The sequence below is a fragment of the Phoenix dactylifera genome, chromosome 11 (assembly GCF_009389715.1).
Source record: "Phoenix dactylifera cultivar Barhee BC4 chromosome 11, palm_55x_up_171113_PBpolish2nd_filt_p, whole genome shotgun sequence".
Classification (NCBI taxonomy): domain Eukaryota; kingdom Viridiplantae; phylum Streptophyta; class Magnoliopsida; order Arecales; family Arecaceae; genus Phoenix; species Phoenix dactylifera.
The window spans coordinates 18,158,849-18,174,984 of NC_052402.1; the positions used below are offsets into that span (position 1 = coordinate 18,158,849).

General features: G+C 44.0%; 1 protein-coding gene across 2 annotated transcripts; it reads left to right on the top strand.

Moving 5' to 3' along the window:
- The first annotated feature begins 670 nt into the window (after window positions 1-670).
- On the top strand, window positions 671-7,800 carry LOC120112422 (probable serine/threonine-protein kinase PBL16). Of its 2 annotated transcripts, none has more exons than XM_039131811.1 (6): window positions 671-1,285; window positions 1,916-2,223; window positions 2,322-2,457; window positions 3,469-3,605; window positions 4,840-4,963; window positions 7,198-7,800. In XM_039131811.1, the coding sequence occupies exons 1-6, from the start codon at window positions 1,222-1,224 to the stop codon at window positions 7,530-7,532; spliced, it is 1,104 nt and encodes a 367-aa protein (XP_038987739.1). In that variant the 5' UTR covers window positions 671-1,221; the 3' UTR covers window positions 7,533-7,800. The 2 variants fall into 2 exon arrangements, with proteins under 2 accessions (XP_038987739.1, XP_038987740.1); XM_039131812.1 differs by having other exon boundaries at window positions 671-1,280.
- The last annotated feature ends 8,336 nt before the right edge of the window (window positions 7,801-16,136 follow it).

Here is a 16,136-nt window from a genome sequence, read left to right on the forward strand (position 1 = left end):
TACCTGAGACTTCTCCTTAGCTCTTGCAGTGCCTCAGACGGTGTTCATCTTCTGGGAGCCCCCACCTCTAAGTTTCCTCTAAGTCAACTTTGATAGCTGTGTGCTAGATGGTGGCAGCAGAGGCAGAGTAGAATTTGTGATTAGGGGACCAAATTCGAGACTCATAGCAGCTGGTGGGTGTCAGATCTTTAACACTTTAGTCCCAAAAGCAGAGCTGAAGGTTGCATGGGCGGGTATCAGCTATGCTCGATGCAGCCTAAGAACCTAAGAGCTAACTTTATGCTTGTTGAGGGCGACTCAGCTACGTTAATTGCCTGAATTCAGAGGCGGACTTCAGAGTTGAGTGCTCATTCCTTGTTACTTCAAACTTCGGTCGTTACCATCCTTGCCACAGCCACCACAAGCACTAAAAAATACGATGCATGCTGCCTTGGATGGTGGTGCTTGGGAAGCCACGGCAACCCCCACCCTTGCCCCGAGGGATTGTAAGAGGCCATTATTGCTTGCTACAGTAGACCGAGAAAAAAAGAAAATGGCCACCACCCAACTCCCATCCAAGATAAGCGCGCTATAAAACAAAAGCAATGAACAGGAATCTAAAGAATATAAAAGTGCACTCCCCGATCCGCACCCCAAGTGTAGTGGTGGGCTACATTTCTTTGACGGGGGAGAGCTCTCACTTTCATACTTTTCCTTCTCCTTGGATTATATTCCCTTTAATAACACCTTCCCAGCTCCTTCATGCTAAGTCAGTCTCAAGGAAACCCATAAGAAAAGACTAAATTGTATGTATAAAATCAACTTTGAATTGATTGAAGCTCCCTGTCTCTGCTACCAAGAAGCTAAACACTAGAATCCAGAAGTGAATTTTCAGTTGAAGCATTCATTTCTTTTGTTTCCTTTTGGATGTTTGTCTTTCTCTCACACAACAAAACCTGCCATTAGACCCCCAACATGAAGACTTCAAAGACTTTTCATTAAGTTCTAAATTCGCCCCTCCTCCCCTCCTTCAATATCTTACCTCAGCTCAAGTCCTAAACTAAAATAGGTATTTCTTTCCTTCTCTAGTATTAAACTGCATCTATTTCTTCTCTCTCCCTTTGATCTGCAAATCAAACCCAATAGCACCCACACCCCAGCCAGTAGAAGCTTCTCTCTCTCTCTAAATGGAAATGGTATTTTGGTGAGGGGCGTGGGGAGCCTGAGGCTTGTGGCGTATTAATGGGTAATTGCTTGTTTGGAGGGAACCCATCCATTTATACAGTATCTTCCAATGCAAAGTTAGGTGAGTTTTTTCTGGGATTTGAGTTATTTCATGCTTTCTTAGATTAGAATGAGTGAAACCTTTGATTCCTTCTTTTCTATTTTATATTAGTTTATATGGTTGTCTAGTTTGAGTGCTTTTTTATCATTATAACTTTCCTGTTTTAGGATTTTGAGTCTGGTTTATCTCTCTTGCATATAAGTTATATTTTTTTTCAATCTTTTCTTAACGTATAGGCTTCGTCTTCTGCAACTGGATCTTCTTCTCAGAAGATGTTTGGAACCTGGAATATGTTTTTGTATCTCTTCTTCCACTGCATTAAGAAAGCAGCTTGAAGTGAGCTTTGCCTTTTTTTAACCTTCCAATATCCAGTTCTTAATTCTTGACGCTTGTTACAGAACATTTGAAAGAGGAATGTGCAAATGGAGGTTTCATTCGGTTTTCTTCCTTTGTTGTTTCTTGATATAAAAATCGAACGAGTAATTTTTTTTCTTTAATTTTGTTTTGTAAGTTGCATATCTTTTGCTTCTGCAGCATTCAAAGATAGAAAATTCGAAGTTTAAATTCTAAATCTTTTTGTTATATACTCGTTTTCCTCTGTTTCTAAAGCATAAACATGTTCTTTCCTTTTTCATTTTTTTTGTTTTATAGAATCTCCAAAAGTCCAGAGTCCAGTAAAAGAAGAAGGGAAGGAGGAGAGCAAATTGCCCTCAAATCCTAAGGAAGTCGAGGACTTGCGGCGTGACGGAGCTGCAAACCCACTGATAGCATTTACTCTCAATGAACTTAAGATCATCACAGGGAATTTCAGGCAGGACCATGTTCTTGGTGGAGGGGGGTTTGGAAGTGTTTATAAAGGATTTATAACTGAAGATCTTAGGGAAGATCTTCATCCTCTTCACGTAGCTGTGAAGGTCCATGATGGTGATAACAGTTTTCAGGGTCACCGAGAATGGCTGGTAACCTACTCTATCAGCTTAATTTAAATATTTACACCTATTTTTGGTAACCTTTTACTTGGATGTGGTAACTCTAAGAAACCATGGGATGTATGCAGACTGAGGTTATATTCCTCGGGCAACTTTCTCATCCGAATTTGGTGAAATTGGTTGGATACTGCTGCGAAGGCGAGCACCGGATGCTAATATACGAGTTCATGGCTCGTGGCAGTGTCGAAGACAGTCTCTTTTCAAGTAATTGTTGTTGTCTGATCTTACCCATTTGGTGCTACTAAATAATAAATTTTATTACATATTAGTGTAATCTACATATTAGTGTAATTTGTGATGTAGTAACAGAAACTTGTATAAAGTAGAACTGATCTCTTCTTTCTTATGGCCTTGACAACAAAATAACTTATCACTTTCCTCCGAAGCTACTTCTTTGGTTTCTGGATATGATGTGTTTATCAATTATGTTTCCGATGTCTATGCACATAGGTCATTCTTGTCATCTTAATCAAAATTGAATTTTTAATCTTACTCCCTGGAAGCTGTCTTTTGTAGTGGAGTATATTTCACCATCAAGAGTAGCAGAACCTAAGTCGGAAACCATGTCATGACGTTGGGGATATGAACATCAAATAATTGATAAGTACTTAAAAGAATGCTCCTATTGTGGCCTTTTCAAGTAATATTTAAAATCAATTGTTTCATGGTTAGCCATTAGCCTAACAGAACCAGCTTGGCCAGGCCCACCGCTATCATTATAATTGCAAACAACATATCAATAAGGATTTATATCGAGCGTGCTGCTAATTTATTTTTATTTGAAACTTCTTTTTGGCATTTGATTAGCCACATTCACCAATAGGTGCCATACATTTTCACAAGTTTCTTTGATGGCTGATTGTACAAAGCCAAAAAACTAGATTGGTTCCCTTCTCCATTTGACATGATAATTTGGGTATAATGTGTCTTGACATGATAAGGTCATTTAGGAAGTAGAATTGATAGAAATAATGTGTTTTGCACAGCATATTAGAAACATTTGTTAAGTGCATGGTAGAAGGCATATAAACTTTGAATTCCTTAAGTTGATAAAATAATCCAAAATTTGGATTCCTTCATAGCCTGTGGCAGTAATCTGTTTCCAAGTATCTTGTTTTGTTCATCTCTTTGTAATGTCCTTATGCCCCATTAATTGCAACACTCCAAATCTCAGCTTTCATCTTATCATTGCTGATTGTTTATGTTGTTATGTAGGAGGATTGCATCCCCTTCCTTGGTCTATCAGAATGAGAATTGCAATTGGTGCTGCAAAAGGGCTTGCTTTTCTGCATGAAGCTGAAAAACCTGTCATATATCGTGATTTTAAAACATCTAATATATTGCTAGACCAGGTTAGTTGGTCAAAATTCTGAATCATTTTGATGTTTTAATGCATGACCTTAGCACTATAACAACATATTACATTTGATTAGAACAAGAGAATTATGTTTTGTCTTTTTTTTTTAATTTGTGGAGCAAACCTGAATAGAACAAGTATGTCAATTTGTAAGATTGCATGGAAGGTTGGTTTTACACAAACATGAATTTATAGTTAAAAAGTAGGCATCTTCAGTCATTCTTGTTTCTGATATGTGTATTATAATCAGTACATTTTCTTATTGTTAGTCTAACATGTTCTTGGACTCATCTTCTGGTTTGAGACCATACAAGTTGTTTATACATGTGTGACTGTTTATTTGGTCACAGTACATAACTTTTCTAAACCATGTGGTGGATATTTGATTGGAACGCCGCATATGCATCTTATCTCTTAGGACATCAAATATACAAGTGTGAGATCGAGGGGAAGGAGTTATCATTACAACTGTAATAAGTCTAATACAACCATAAAATTGTGAACCATATCTGTATTAATTCCCTTTTTTTTATCCTTGCCTTCGATATCTTCTACATGTTCCAGGATTGTACTTAAGCAATAGAGATTTGAAGTTTCTGCAACCTCTAATACAGTCCTTATGGTGTCAAACAACCACTTAAATCTTTCTTATTAAAAACCAATATATCAATATATTTTAACGTCCTTTCTATTTTTTGTTTTAAATCCCTTACAGTCTTCTATTTTATCTGGTCATACTCATGGCCTTTTGTATTAATCTGCTTTCACAGTGTTCCTCCTTTCCAGTAGTGAATGTACTGTTCTTTTTTGCATGTTCAGTCTGCATTTCTCATAGCAAGACATTGGTGTATGATTTGCCTCAAATTTGAGAAGTAGGTGTTAGAGATAAACAGTATGATAGCCTATCATGTCCAGTGTAATGTCCATTGGTGTATTTATCTGAGTTATACATTTATGCTCCTCTAGCATGGTTCATGCTCATCACTCACATGTCCTTCAAATTTCAACCATCCTTGCCCTTTCCTATTCTCTTAAAGCTTGCCATAACCTTTATCTCTCAGTTCATGTTAGGAAATCTTAAGTTGTAGGTGCCCTGTTCTTTCCATAACTTGTATAATGCTCATGTTCTTGAATTTTCTCTTTGTTTACCTCACTCTGCCTTCGATCATTTTATTTTTCTAACACCTAAAATTGATCACTTTTGGCTTAATTTTTCATTATATGTATAGGAGTACAATGCCAAGCTTTCTGATTTCGGGCTTGCAAAAGATGGACCAGTTGGTGATAAATCCCATGTTTCTACTCGAATTATGGGTACTAATGGTTATGCAGCTCCCGAGTATATTATGACAGGTAATATAAGCTGAGAACATTATTTACTTTCAGAAGGTTTCTTTCGTATCTCCCTCTGAGATAATGCCAATTTCACCTGTAGTTTAGATGTTAGTGTGTAGTTTAAGTGGATTTTTTCCCCAAATCTCTGTTATCAAAAGTTCTAGAGGAGTAGGTCTTGGGGAATTAACTCTAAGTCTTTAAAATTAAAGATCTTCCACTGGGCATGTTTGTCATATGAAAGGTGCTAATCAAGATCCTATTTCTATTTCTTTGAATTAAATTTTACCTTTTTCACCTAAATAGATGCTTGCAAGAATTTCTGAAGGTATAATGATTCCTAAATCTAAGGTGCCCATCCTGATGCTTCTCAAATAATCAAATGTTTTGGATAAATATGAGGTAGCAAACTAGCTAATTACATTCAGTATGTCAGTATTTATATGTTTGCCAAATTACATTGGCATTACTTTTGTGCCATCCAAAAGTCAGAGAACTCTGAATCACTTAACATATGGAAAATTTCTACAAGTTCTCCCAGAGAAGCCGAGTTGACTGAATTTGATACCCTTAGATCAGAGCAATCATTTTTCCACAAGGAAGCAAATGTAAGGCATATAATACAATCATCAAATAATTCCTCTCAATTATCAGCAACTTAATAGACCTAAAACAGACAAATTATACTTTAAATACAGTAATAAAAGAATATTTTCCCTCTGAATACATTACCTTTTATGCTAGTTCCCTTTTTATTAGAAAGTCTTTTTGCTCAAAATCCTGCACGATCATTCAAATTATTTTTTGACTAGAATGAAACAGGGTGGACTCTTTCCTCCTATTTTCTCAAAAAAATAAGACATTTCTAGAAAATTCTTGAGTTACAAATGGCACGGAAGGTTGAGGCATCTAAGCGGTTTTGCTCTTTTTTGTCAACTTACTTTTGCAACGAGACAAAGTTTAAGTATCGATTTATTTCGTCAAGTCATCTAGAAGAAGTTCTTGTTTCCTTTTGACCAGTCTGCTATTACTTTAATCCTTAGGGTACTTCATTACTTTTTCCTCCAAAAACAATTTGATATTTATACTAGGCTTGTAGAAGGTCCAAACTCGGGTCATTGTAAGTACATATGATTCGGAATGACAACTGGACTTACGGGATGTGTTTTAGGTGAAAGATAGCATGTCGGTATGCACATGGGACTTCTTGAAAGATATGATTTCTGAAGGCTTTTTCCGAAAAAAAGTAATGGGAAATAACATTACAATGTTATAGAATGAATCATTGAGTAGGAGACACCTGTACTATTTGACTTTTATTTGGAGGCTTCTTCATACCAATGTATCCTTTAGATAGAAGGACTTGGAGTTGGATTTTAAAGATGGATAGGTTTTACTTTATATCGAAACTAAACTAAGTTGCTTAGTAAATCTATTGTTGTAATTTATATTACTATTTTCAATTATGGAGTCTGAAGAAAGCTTTATCTTACTTATATCCGTTCTGTTTAAAGTATGTATATTATTGGTAACCTAAGTCAGTTTGCCTCTTTAATATCATCTGCATGTAAAATGTCTCCATCATGCACATTGTTTATTGAAGTAGTGGTCTCTTCTACGCAGTTAGTTACTTTGAGAGTACCCTATCATGTGCCTCAATCATGATGATGGAAGATGTTCTTGAAGCTTGATTTTGCTCAAGTCTTCTTTTCTTTGCCCTTTTACTTTTCAATTATTCTAATTGCCAGCTTTATCAGTATTTATGTAAATAATTTGAGAGTTTACTGCTTTCTAGAACATTTAAAGTAAATGACTACCAATATTGCTTTGATTATCCTCAAAGCTTCACCTGATTCTCTGAGTCCATTTCCATAAGAATAACTATGATTTTTGTTAGGATGAATTAAAGATTTTGTTTATGTTAAATTTAAAGTATTTTTTAATTTTCAAATTATCATTTTCAGCTGGCTCATCCTTTTGAAAGTCAATTGAATTTTAAGAGCAGCTGCTAAGTTTCTGCCAACATTAATTTCTCTTGTAACACTGCCTTTGTTAAGCTTTTTCCCTCATTTGAATGAAGTCAGCGATATGCCTTCTGATTAAAACTCTTTCCTTCTACTCTTTTCACAATCTTGGTTTTAATCTGACATGATTTCAATCATAGAATATAAGTTGAGGTGTGTTAACAGTTTCTCAAAAGAAAAAAAAGTGTATTACCAATTAAGCCTGACCAAATAGTATCTTTCTCCATGCAGGGCATTTGACTGCAATGAGTGATGTTTACAGCTATGGTGTGGTCCTGCTTGAGCTCCTCACTGGAAGGAAATCCGTGGACAAGTTCCTCCTTGCCCGAGGAGAGACCCTCACTGACTGGGCCTTCCCACTGCTTCCCCAGAAGAAGAAAGTCCTCAGCATTGTAGACCCCAGGTTGAATGGAGACTACCCTGTCAAGGCTGTGCATAAGGTAGCCATGCTGGCCTACCACTGTCTGAACCGTAACCCGAAGGCAAGGCCTCTAATGAGAGACATTGTCGACTGCTTGGAACCTCTTCAGGTACCCATGGAGACTCCAAATACTGGTAGCAACTGAGCTCCAGCTGTGGAATGGACTAGGACTAAACTATAGTGTATGGTTGAAGTAGTTTGTGCTTTTGGGGGATCTTTTCTTAATGTTTCACACTAGGACATGGGTTTTTCTCAGGATAGCCTGACATTACCAATGGTGGTTTCTGCCTTTAGATGGGTTTGAATGATTTTACTTGGAGTTGTAAGTAGTTAGGTGGAAGTATTGAACAAGGTTGACGATCATCTATGTTAGCAATTTGGTAGTTCAGGAAATTTTGAAACAGTTTCATTCTTGTTCTTTGTGGAAGACTGGGGGAAAGAGTGGTGTCAGCTGCCCAAGTTCTTATTTTCAAACAGAAATTTCAGATCATGGTAAAAATTACTGAATTTCTTATTGAAACCTGAGTTGAACAGATAAGTGGTCTGACTATGTTTGCTTAGGATCCAGTTTTGGATCTAGGCTTATTAGAAAAACTGAAATTTGCATCCTTAGACTGCTTGTCCTAGAACTTGTCCAAATAAAATTTTCTTCTTGCTCAAGTTCATTTAGCAGAGAAATATTACACGGAGATTTTACTCTTAAAGAATGCCGATCACCGGAAGTTTTGTTTTTCGAGAAACCGAACACCTGAAGTTTTCTTTTGAGAAAGTTGATTGCCTGAGGTTAAGGAATTCATGCATGTATGTGAGAAAAAAGAATCGATACTTGGCTTAGTCATTGTGAGGTTGAAGGGTCTATTTGCTTGATCCAATCAGCTTTGAAGCTGATCAAGACCCATTTAGGTAGCACATTTGGAAGTAGATTATCCAAAACCAGCCAAAAAGGATATGTATGGTGGTTGAACTGATTCTGTCCAAAGTATCAGCTTTTACCAAGTCTTCCATTGTCCAGAAGAAATATTTATTTAAGGGAAAGTGCTGTTCTTTTTCATGGAATGAAGGACCACAGGGGTTAAAAATGGACTTTCCTGCATCCGTAAACCATAGGAATAGCTCATTTATGCTGTCTCCTAGTGCGCATGGACCGGTTCATTGTCTACCACAGTCATCATGGTGTATTCTTTGAAGTTTTGTCTTTTAAATACATCATGATGTGATTATTGTTAATTGGATTGTTTGATTAAATAGTCTAGTTGGGTAACTGCTATTAGAAATATTTTGCTTAATGTTGGTAGTGACTTATTTTACAGTTGCCATGTTTTTTACCATATTGTTCTTCCTGATGATCCAGATCATCTCAGCTTCCTCTTGCCTCAGATGAATTGAACTTTCTATGGGTCATTTTTTTGAGGTTCCGTGCGGGCGTGTGTTTAGTTCCACATCGGTTATCTTCTAGGTAGATCTTGGGTACTTATACAGGATTAAGGAACCAAAATAATACCTTCCGGCTAACCATTTTGTAAGAACCCCTGCGGGCGTGTGTTTAGTCCCACATCGGTTTTTTGCTGGGTAGATCTTGGGTACTTGTACAAGATTAAGGAATCCAAATAATACCTTTCGGCTAACCATTTTGAGTGAGGTCCTGGATTATTACAAATGGTATCAGAGCGGACCTGGCCCATAACCTATGCGGACTAAGGGACACTGCAACACGGATCTATTGGGGCTAACCATGGGCCGATCATAGAGTTTGTGATTCGATTTGAACCCTTAGCCTAATGAGGACGTCAGAGCTTGAACGGGGAGAGTATGTGAGGACCCGTGCGAGCGTATGTTTAGTCCCACATCGGTTATTTGCTGGGTAGATCTTGGGTAGTGTTGTGGTTCAAGTTTGGCCCGAGGGTGACCACGCCGGAGGAGTCGAGGGAGCCACCGTTGGTTGGAAGGAGAAAACGGGAGCCACCTCCTGTACGACGGCTGCAGACCTGCACAAAGCCTCACCGGTGTTTTCGATGAGGGCCCTCCGACGATCAAGTTAGAGTGGGATCGATTTGGTCCAGCCAAAAAGAGAGGTCCTCTAGAAGTTACCTGACCGAGCTCTTTATAGTTTCGGTGGAGTGGCCCAGGTGGCAGAGGCACTGTCAGCCCTCATCATGAGGGGGCGTGGCTCTGAGCCGGGTGGCGCGCAGCTGGCTGATGGTGTGTAGTACTGCTCATTCTTAAGAACGGTAGGTGTTGACAGTCACGGCAGGATATGGCCGGAGTGGTCAAGATGTCGTCTGACTGTTGAAGGCCGGATATAGAGACGTGACACGGTAGTGTTGCAAAGTACGGCCACGCAGATGGACGTAGGTGCACACATGGGTGCGGTCGTTGGCGAAGCCGAGCTCATTAAAAGGTCGCATCAAGCATTTGACGAGGTCGGCTTGACGGGTGCTAAGAATAGCTTGGCTTTCCGGATTCCGAGATGTGCTCGGTGGAGCGCCCCGAGCTCGAAGATCGGGGCGTACTGCTGAGGTAGGCGCCCCGAGCTTGGTCGGGGCGGATCGACGAATATCTAAAGACACCCCGAGCTTGGTCGGGGGAGTCGATGAATATCTGAAGGCACCCCGAGCTTGGTCGGGGGAGTCGGCGAATATCTGAAGTTGGTGGAGCTTTTGGCGGAGTCCCGAAGTCGAGCTGACTCTAGGCCGAAGTAAAGATTCGGCCGATTGGCGTTGATGTTTACTGGGCGGCCTTTTAGTCGTGGGCTGGATGATCCATTTTTCCCCCTATCATTTGCCCCCCACTTCCGAGGTCGAGCTGCCTCGCAGCTCGGATGATGGAAGTAGGCAGCCTTCGGATCGTCCAATGTTTCCATCACACAGGCAAGAAGAGGTGCGTACCAAACTGGGTATGCCTAGGCGCATTTCTCGGCTGAGAGCCCGACGTCGGACTTGGGAGGTTCAAGCTGCCAAATTTTCTTAAGTAGAATCCATCATGGAAATTTTTCAATGTTCCACGTGGGCGTTCCTTTTTTTTTGGGGGGGGGGGGGTTGCTAGAGTAGGACGAGGAGGGTTTCGATCATTAATTCCCCGTCCCCCAAAGCACTCCGTCTGGCGGAATGTGAGAAGCCGACCATTAATGCTCCCTTTTCTGAAGCGTCTCGTCTGGTGGAATGCAAAAGGTTAGCCATCAGTATTTCGAGCTCCGGAGCGCCATCCATAATGATCAGCATTTAGTGGGGCGATTCGGGGAGATTTGTTGAGGCCGTCTTATGGCCCGCCACGTGGCAAATCTCGGGTCGTTTGAGCATTTAGGTTGCCTGATCGGAGCCGCTATAGTAGCCTATATAAGGCCTGGAAAGGGGGTCCTAGGATCATTATTTGACCCTCCCCCGCTCCTGATTTTCTTTCTTCAGCCGTCATTGCCGTGGTGTTGGAGCTTTCTTCTTCCGGTGGACATTCTTCTTCTCTGCCCGTCCACCTTTTCCGGCGAGCTTTCGGGTAGGCATTTTATCCCTCCTTTCGGTCGCTCGGAGAGTTTTTCATCTTCCCCCATTTTATAATCTCAAGACCAGGGCAATGGACTCGTCGACGAGGACATCGATGTTCGATGTAGGTTCATCGCGAGCTCAGGCCTCTTCCGAGGTGGAAGAGGTTGAACTCGAGGTGGGCCCGAGCCCGTATGGAACCGGCTCACTCATGAGCGACGAGGATCTGGGTTCGGTTCGAGCCCGATTTTTCATTCCTCCAGAGTTCGTCCTCAAACTCCCGGACCTCGGAGGCCGAGTCACCAACCCACCTAACAGTTGGGTCGGAGTGTACGTAGATACACTCCAAGCAGGGCTGAGATTTTCTCTGCACGGATTTGTGGGGGAACTCCTGACGGTGTATGGCCTGGTGCCTGCGCAGCTCGCCCCGAACTCGTGGAGGCTAATCATTGGCTTTCTCGCCCTCTGCCTGGCACACAGCCTGTCCCCCTTAGTGAATGTCTCTAGGAGTTGCTTTATATTGAAAGGCAATCCTGTAGATAAAGGGTTGTGGTACTTCTCCCCTCGAGGAGGCCGCAAGCTATTTGGGGGCCTGCCCACTTTCATCCACGGATGGAAGGATAATTTTTTCTTTATCTTCTCCGAGCGGTCATGGGGATTGAATCTGACCTGAAGCTTTCCGCTGGCCTTAGTGAACAATAAGCTCCCGCAATTGTCGCGGGCCGAGCAGAAGATCATAGATAGTTTGCTCGGACTGAAAGAAACTCCTTGGCTCTCTGACCTGCTCAGTGAGGAGGCCCTAGTGAATCTTGGCTTGAGCTCAATTCGTCCCAAGGGTAAAAGTAATTTGGCTTTTTCTTCTTTTCTTTTTACGTTGGGGATGTTGATAAGACTTTTTATCTCTAGATATTGCAGGGATGATCTTCAACACCAAGATGCTGATGATCATATATAGGAAGAAGAGGCCGCCCCTGAAAGGGTCCGGCTTGAGGGGAGGCCGAAGAAGGCAAGAGTCGCCCCCGGCCTCAAGATCGAGCAGGGAGAGCCCGAGGTGGATGCCCTTGCTCTGGCCGGACCTAGCCAGGGGTCTATAGAAGAAGCCGAGGTGCCCCAATCGACGACTGGGGGGATCTTCCCGACCGAGCGGCGGTCACACCTGCTGACCAAGTTTTGGAGGTCGCCGCGATAACCCAGCCGTCCGGACTGGATTCCAAGCTGGGTTGTGGGCCCAGGACTTCGGTCCCCCCATGGTTTCATTATGCGCCGAGGTTGCGACCTTCTCCGAAGTTCCGGCCTTGACGAGAATCGAGCCGATGTTTCCTGAGTCCGGCGGGGAACAACCACGGCGTATACCTGAGGGTGATTCGGCCCTCAAATTTGAAGAGGTTGCTCACGGGCTCGTGCGCAACATCATGCTTCTGCGCGACCGCGCACTGATGGAAGAGGGCCTTGGCGACCTCGTCCATCACGTTTACTCGGCGAGCGTGCGGGTAAGTAATGTTGTCCTTTTGTCCCTTTTTTATTTCCTTTGTGAATGCTTAGTTTCAGTTTTTGCTGACATTCTTATCTTTTCGTGCCAGTCTCTTCATGTGGTCGACGTATTGATATCCAACAGACTCACCGACCGGGAGGAGCTAAGGGTGCTCAGGCTGAGAACGGAGCGTGCCGAGCTCCAAGAATAAGAGGCCGAAGCTCGAGCGGAGTCTGCTGAGCAACGTCAGCAGGAGGCCGAAAATCGGGTGGCCGCTGTTGAGCAGCAGCAGCGTAAGGCCGAGGAGAAAGCTGCAGTCGCCTCACAGCAGCTTCGGAAGACCAAGAAGAAGGTGTGTGCTTCCGAGGCCCTAATAAAGGATAGGCTGGCTCAGATCCAAGACATGGAGGCCGAGCATTCTTGTGCTCGCTCCTCCTTTGCAAGCCGCATCTCCGAGCTTGAAGCCGCTCTGTTTAGCCTTCAGGGCGAGGCGGAAGAGCGGGAGCTAAAGGTCGGGCGGCTCGAGAGCCTGGTGGAATCGTCCGCCCGTGAGGCCATTGAAAAATTCCGTCAGTCGGAGGAGTACCTCGCTGAACTGGCAGAAGGGGCTGCTGCTGCTATGATCCAGGGTTTCGACAATTGTCATCTCCAAGTTCAGCAGTTCTGCCTTAGAGTCGACCTCAGCGGCCTTGAACCAGACCTGGATGGGGCTGCCGAGGCGAATGGGGACGTTGTGGAAGCCACTGCCGAGGCCAGGCCGAATATTGCTCCCGAAGCTGCCGACGAGATGGAACCAACAGCCATTTCTAACGCCGGTGTTGGAGCTGAAGCTGCTGAAGCAGGCGGAGACGGCACTCCCGAGGTCACAACCGAGTCGGAGGCCATAGTTGACACCAACATGGAGGTTGTTCATGTTGACTAATTTTTATTTTTGTTTTTATAAGGTTGGCCGTTTAGGCCTTTTGTAACTCTTCCGACCACAAGGTCGAGCATCCTTATATTCGGCCTTCGGCCTTCACTATCAATAAAATTTCTTCTGTTTCAATGAGTATTTGAGTTTGTTCTGCTTCATGCTCGGACACCAAAATCCGAATTGTGTGGCCCAGATCCGGGCCCATCTCATATAGCAGGGGTTGCATTTAGCACTTGTGAAAGTCTCTGGGCTCGGTATACCCCCAATTTGAAAATAAGCCTCATATGAGGGGAGCTCGTAGTTCCTCATCCAATAGTGCGGGCCGCTTTAAGCCTTGCCCAGGGGAGCGAAATCGGAGAAGGAAAAACAAATAACCATAGATTAACTTTAAGGATAGAAGCTTGCCCGAGGGCTCTCGTTAACTTGGGAGTACAAGTGAGCTCGGGGATAAGCATCCACCCGAGAATAGAAACCCACTCAAGGGCCGAAGCCGACTCGAGGCTAATAATCCATTCGAGGGCCAAAGCCGATTCGAGAATAATAATAAGCTCAGGGATAAACATCTACCCAATAGCAGAAATTCACTCGAGGGCCGAAGCCGACTCGAGATCAGAAATCCACCCGAGGGCCGAAGCTAACTCAAGAATAATAATAAGCTCGGGGATAAACATCTATCCGAGAGCAGAAATCCACTCGAGGGTCGAAGCCGACTCGAGATCAGAAATCCACCCGAGGGCCAAAGCCAACTCGGGAATAATAATAAGCTCGGGGATAAACATCTATCCGAGAGCAGAAATCCACTCAAGAGCCAAAGCCGACTTGAGATCAGAAATCTATCCGAGGGCCGAAGCCAACTCGGAAATTATAATAAGCTCGAGGATAAACATCTACCCGAGAGCAGAAGACCATTCGAGGGTCGAAGCCAACTCAAGATCAGAAATCCACTCGAGGGTCGAAACCAACTCGAAAATAATAATAAGCTCGGGGATAAACATCTACCCGAGAACAGAAATCCACTCGAGGACGGTGAGCTTTAAACAAACCCCGCCATTGCCCCCTACTAAGATAGGAGGCGGATCCGTGAAATCTTGCGGATGGGGGTGCTCTTCCTCGGCCCCTCGTTGACGCCGCAGGACATCCCGAGCCGAGCTCAAAGAATGACTTTGTAGATGCCCCCCACTCAGATCAGGAGCGTACTTGTAGAATCCTGCGGATGGGGGTGCTCTTCCTTGGCTCCCTGTTGACGCCGCAGGGCATCTCGAGCCGAGCTGAAATGATAACTTTGTAGATGCCCCCCACTCAGATCAGGGGCGTACTTGTAGAATCCTACGGATCGGGGTGCTCTTCCTTGGCTCCCCGTTGACGCCGCAGGGCATCCCGAGTTGAGCTCAAATAATGACTTTGTAGATACCCCCCACTCAGATCAGGAGCGTACTTGTAGAATCTTGCGGACGGGGGTGCTCTTTCTTGGCTCCCTGTTGACGCTGCAGGGCATCTCGAGTCGAGCTCAAAGGATGATTTTGTAGATGGAACCTGCAGTTACGAGGCCCTCGGGCTCTCGCTAAGTCTTGCAAGGCACCCTGAGGCAAGCTCCAAGGGCAACTTTATAAAGTTATAGGCATATAACTCATGCTGCCAGGGTATCAAATGTGCGCCGAGCTTCCTAGGACACTTCAGAGATGCCTTGGAAAAATTCTAGAAGATAACTTCATTAGATTACGGCCTGAGAGAGAAAGCCCTGACCTGAAGAAGGCTAAGGTTCTTTCTTGGGAGAGTAATTTACATATGGGGTCACCAGACTCGGGCCGATGAGTGTGGCCTCTTCTTGGCCCCTTGGGGCTAAGGCGACATCAATGTGTGAGACTCATAGATGGGGTATTGATAATACCCGCACTGGGGCGTCCGTCGTCGGGTCCGTCAGATGGTCCCGAAGTCTGCCCATCGGGCTCCGCTCTATCAGTTGACCCGCCAACGAACCAGCTCAGAAGGCCTTGGCGGATGATCACTTCGATCTTAACACAGAGCTGATAACAATCCTCTGTGTCGTAGCCGTGATCCCTGTGGAAGCGGCAGTATTTGCCTAAATGCTTTCGTGACTTTGATGGGCGCATCTTCGGAAGAGATTGGAGGTAGCTGCAACCCTCAATTTCCGTGAGGATTTCGGCCCAGGAGGACGTAAGAGGAGTATACTCCTCAAAACTTCGGTGGGAAAGATGTCTCCCAGACTTCCGAGGGGACTTGCTCCTCGATCGATAACACTCCTCGCGGAGGTCCGTGACCTGATCCCAAAGCATCGGAATTTGTCGCCCCGCTTTCTTAACCTTCCTGTCGAGTTCAGCGGTTGATGAAACTCCAGCCAGATGAAGAGTTTGAATAACCGCAACCAGTGTTTGGACTTGCTGAGCGAGCAAATAAAACAGTTCCGGCTGGATTTGAGAAGTTTAGTCTACCGGCACGTGCAATGTAGGAGGTGGACTTTGGAGAGAGAGCAGTCGGACACTGATTCCCGGTTGCTCGACTTGTTTAGGGCCCCTTGACTTATTATCTTTGTGGTCACGGCTCAGGCTCTTTCTCTAGCGCCAGAAATGTTGTGGTTCAAATTTGGCCTGAGGGTGACCACGCCGGAGGAGTCGAGAGAGCTGTTGTTGGTTGGAAGGAGAAGATGGGAGCCACCTCCTATACGACGGCCGCGGACCTGCACAAAGCCTCACCGGTGTTTCCGGTGAGGGACCTCCAACGATCAAGTTAGAGTGGGATCGATTTGGTCCAGCCAAAAAGAGAGGTCCTCTAGAAGTTATCTGACCGAACTATTTATAGTCTTGGTGGAGTGGCCCAGGTAACAGAGGCACTGTCAACCCTCATCATGAGGGGGCGTGGCTCTAAGCCGGGTGG

Excerpts from the sequence above, each read along its gene's own strand:
- LOC120112422 (XM_039131811.1), top strand. The coding sequence starts at position 1,222 with ATGGGTAATTGCTTGTTTGGAGGGAACCCATCCATTTATACAGTATCT. Across the intron at positions 2,224-2,321 it reads AGGGTCACCGAGAATGGCTG|ACTGAGGTTATATTCCTCGG; the intron begins GTAACCTACTCT and ends GGATGTATGCAG. Across the intron at positions 4,964-7,197 it reads TCCCGAGTATATTATGACAG|GGCATTTGACTGCAATGAGT; the intron begins GTAATATAAGCT and ends TTCTCCATGCAG.